The 4778-nt window shown below is 29.2% G+C and overlaps 1 protein-coding gene across 1 annotated transcript; it reads left to right on the top strand.

The window, feature by feature from the left end:
* Positions 1 to 454, top strand: LOC130895835 (keratin, type II cytoskeletal I-like). Its single transcript, XM_057803386.1, has 2 exons — positions 1 to 109; positions 162 to 454. Exons 1-2 carry the CDS (start codon positions 1 to 3, stop codon positions 452 to 454), a joined length of 402 nt encoding a protein of 133 aa, XP_057659369.1.
* Positions 455 to 4778: the final 4324 nt, after the last annotated feature.

Raw genomic sequence — 4778 nt, 5'->3', positions numbered from 1 at the left:
ATGATTAAGCTCGCCAGGTTATTAGTCGGGGGTATTTTATTGTATATTAAATACGTTTCGGGGATGATGTCGATGGGTGGAATGGGAATGGGTGGTATGGGGTACGGGGGTAAGTATATTCTAATTATTTATCAATTATCTAGTTTAATGTGTCTTCTTAGGATCCGGAATGGGTTACGGTGGAGGTATGAACCTCTTCGGGGGTAGCGAATCCAGTGGCGGTTCCTTCGGACAGGGTAAAAAAATGTTCGACGATATTTTTTTCAAAAAAGGTTTCGGTAGCCAAGAGGGAGGTTTCGGAATGGGTCAATCCGGATACGGAAGCGACGACGTTTTAGTGAAAGACGTTAAAGGGGAGATGGGGTTTCACGGTGGTCACCATGGGGGGAAAAATATAATGTCAGACGGAAAAGGGTATTTTGGTACCAATCATATTGGCCATGAAGGTTTGTAAACGTATTTTGGGTAATAGAAATTTTTACATTTTATGTTAATAATCGTAGGAAAAAACGCGGGGGCTATAAATAAGAAAGAAGGTCATAAAAAAGGTCGTACCGTTAAAGGTTATCACACCCAACACGAATCTAACGAAGCCAGTAACACCGAAGAAGTTTACGACGAAGAACATGACGAAGCTGATAAAAAAGCACTAAAGAAAGTCGAAGGTAAGTAATTTTCGACTTCCACTGTATATACAGTTAGTTTTTATTAGGATTTACATTTTTTTCGTATTTCTCCTCGATTTAACATAATTACAATAACAATACGAGGGATGATTAGAAAATATGCACAACGTTATATTCTAAACACCCCTCGTATTATTTATCGGTGTGGTTTTTAGGGGAATTCGGGGAACAGGGTGTGGACGCTTACAAAGGAGAAGAAGGCGACGCTAAATTTGCTTCGGGACAAAGTGGAAGTACCGGGAAATTTGAGAAAGGTGCTAAAGAAGGAAAAGCTATCGCCGAGGGGGGACAATTTGGGGGGAAGAAATACGGGGCTAATGATAATAATTATGTTGTTAGTGAAGGAGGTAACGTTAATGGAATGGCTGGGCATCACGGAGCTAATAACGTGTTCAAAACCTTTAAACATTAATTATTTATATATTAATTTTGTTGGAAAAATTATTTAAATAAAATGCAAATATATATGGACGTTAGTTGATTTTATTTATAATTTTTGGAATATTTCCAATTGATATATTCCTCACTGACTAAAATATCGAACATGAAGTGAAAAAAATTGAGAATGCAATACAACTGGTATTTTTGATAGAACCCCTGTATGTACAAAAACCAATTTTATATCAAAAGAAAGCTAATTGAATTTACAAACTTTTTCTTGGATATAATTTTTGACGAGGGATGCATATTTTGGAAGATATTTATAAAAATAAATGACTATTTCGAAAAAAAATTTGTTGTTTTTCGAAAAAATTTGGTATTTTCAAAAAGTTGTATTTCGGAAACCAATGGCTGTATGATAGTCGTGTTTTTAATCTCAATTTGTAGTAAATTTAGTTTTCTTTAAAAATGTATGAATTGACTATAAGGATCAGAGTCTTTTTTATTGAGATATTGAAGAAAAACTGAAAACACTTCAAGAATTTTATCAATTTTTCGAATATTATTAAACTTTAGTTAACTGGTATTTTTGAGAGAACCCCTGTATGTACAAAAACCAATTTTGTCTCAAATGAAAGCTAATTTAATTTATAAACATTTTTGTAGAGATAATTTTTGACCTGGGATGCATATTTTGAAAGATATTTATAAAAATATGGGACTATTTCGAAAAAAAATTTGGTTTTTACGAAAAAATCTGGTATTTTCAAAAAGTTGTATTTCGGGAACCAATGGCTGTATGATAGTCGTTTTTATTTCAATTCGTAGTAAATTTAGTTTTCTTTAAAAATGTATGAATTGACTATAAGCATCAGAGTCTTGTTTATCGAGATATTGAAGAAAAACTGAAAACACTTCAAGAATTTCATCAATTTTTCGAATATTATCACATTTTAGTTAATTGGTATTTTTGAGAGAACCCCTGTATGTACAAAAACCAATTTTGTCTCAAATGAAAGCTAATTTAATTTATAAACATTTTTGTAGAGATAATTTTTGACCTGGGATGCATATTTTGAAAGATATTTATAAAAATATGGGACTATTTCGAAAAAAAATTTGGTTTTTACGAAAAAATCTGGTATTTTCAAAAAGTTGTATTTCGGGAACCAATGGCTGTATGATAGTCGTTTTTATTTCAATTCGTAGTAAATTTAGTTTTCTTTAAAAATGTATGAATTGACTATAAGCATCAGATCCTTTTTTATTGAGATATTGAAGAAAAACTGAAAACACTTCAAGAATTTTATCAATTTTTCGAATATTATCACATTTTAGTTAATTGGTATTTTTGAGAGAACCCCTGTATGTACGAAAACCAATTTTGTATCAAATTAAAGCTAATTGAATTTACAAACATTTTTGTAGAGATAATTTTTGACCTGGGATGCATATTTTGAAAGATATTTATAAAAATATGGGACTATTTCGAAAAAAAATTTGGTTTTTACGAAAAAATCTGGTATTTTCAAAAAGTTGTATTTCGGGAACCAATGGCTGTATGATAGTCGTTTTTATTTCAATTCGTAGTAAATTTAGTTTTCTTTAAAAATGTATGAATTGACTATAAGCATCAGATCCTTTTTTATTGAGATATTGAAGAAAAACTGAAAACACTTCAAGAATTTTATCAATTTTTCGAATATTATCACATTTTAGTTAATTGGTATTTTTGAGAGAACCCCTGTATGTACGAAAACCAATTTTGTATCAAATTAAAGCTAATTGAATTTACAAACATTTTTGTAGAGATAATTTTTGACCTGGGATGCATATTTTGAAAGATATTTATAAAAATATGGGACTATTTCGAAAAAAAATTTGGTTTTTACGAAAAAATCTGGTATTTTCAAAAAGTTGTATTTCGGGAACCAATGGCTGTATGATAGTCGTTTTTATTTCAATTCGTAGTAAATTTAGTTTTCTTTAAAAATGTATGAATTGACTATAAGCATCAGAGTCTTGTTTATCGAGATATTGAAGAAAAACTGAAAACACTTCAAGAATTTCATCAATTTTTCGAATATTATCACATTTTAGTTAATTGGTATTTTTGAGAGAACCCCTGTATGTACGAAAACCAATTTTGTATCAAATTAAAGCTAATTGAATTTACAAACATTTTTGTAGAGATAATTTTTGACCTGGGATGCATATTTTGAAAGATATTTATAAAAATATGGGACTATTTCGAAAAAAAATTTGGTTTTTACGAAAAAATCTGGTATTTTCAAAAAGTTGTATTTCGGAAACCAATGGCTGTATGATAGTCGTTTTTATTTCAATTCGTAGTAAATTTAGTTTTCTTTAAAAATGTATGAATTGACTATAAGCATCAGATCCTTTTTTATTGAGATATTGAAGAAAAACTGAAAACACTTCAAGAATTTTATCAATTTTTCGAATATTATCACATTTTAGTTAATTGGTATTTTTGAGAGAACCCCTGTATGTACGAAAACCAATTTTGTATCAAATTAAAGCTAATTGAATTTACAAACTTTTTCTTAGACTTAATTTTTGACCTGGGATGCATATTTTGAAAGATATTCATAAAAATAAATGACTATCTCGAAAAAAAATTTGTTTTTTACGAAAAAATTTTGTATTTTCAAAAAGTTGTATTTCGGAAACCAATTGCTGTATGATAGTCGTTTTTATCTCAATTCGTAGTGAATTTAGTTTTCTTAAAAAATGTATGAATTGACTATAAGGATCAGAGTTTTTTCTATTGAGATATTGAAGAAAAACTGAAAACACTTCAAGAATTTCATCAATTTTTCGAATATTATCACATTTTAGTTAATTGGTATTTTTGAGAGAACCCCTGTATGTACGAAAACCAATTTTGTATCAAATTAAAGCTAATTGAATTTACAAACATTTTTGTAGAGATAATTTTTGACCTGGGATGCATATTTTGAAAGATATTTATAAAAATATGGGACTATTTCGAAAAAAAATTTGGTTTTTACGAAAAAATCTGGTATTTTCAAAAAGTTGTATTTCGGAAACCAATGGCTGTATGATAGTCGTTTTTATTTCAATTCGTAGTAAATTTAGTTTTCTTTAAAAATGTATGAATTGACTATAAGCATCAGAGTCTTGTTTATCGAGATATTGAAGAAAAACTGAAAACACTTCAAGAATTTCATCAATTTTTCGAATATTATTAAACTTTAGTTAACTGGTATTTTTGAGAGAACCCCTGTATGTACGAAAACCAATTTTATATCAAACGAAAGCTAATTTAATTTACAAACATTTTTGTGGAGACAATTTTTGACATGGGATGCATATTTTGAAAGATATTTATAAAAATAAATGACAAATTTTGTTTTGAAAGAACCTCTGTATATACAAACGTCGACGTCGTAGCCATGGCGTCTCGATAGCCTTAACGGGCTTCCTCTTATTCCCGAAAAATTGACAATCGGTCGAATTGACATTTTTCTGTAATGAATTAACGATTATGTCAAGATTTTACGAGGGGTGTTCTCATTTTTGGGTAGAACATCGACAGCTGATTTCTTGATATAAAAATCGAGAAAAAGTTATGTAAATATTATCCTGAAAGGTTAAAAACAGCACTAATAGAAAATTTAGTTTCCTGGTCTATTTTACGTAGGGAAAAGGAAAAAAATTATCAAA

Source organism: Diorhabda carinulata, chromosome 6 (genome assembly GCF_026250575.1).
Source record: "Diorhabda carinulata isolate Delta chromosome 6, icDioCari1.1, whole genome shotgun sequence".
In the NCBI taxonomy this organism is placed as follows: Eukaryota; Metazoa; Arthropoda; class Insecta; order Coleoptera; family Chrysomelidae; genus Diorhabda; species Diorhabda carinulata.
The sequence above is the reverse complement of the archived record's forward strand: the minus strand, read 5'-3'. Positions and strand labels throughout refer to the sequence as shown.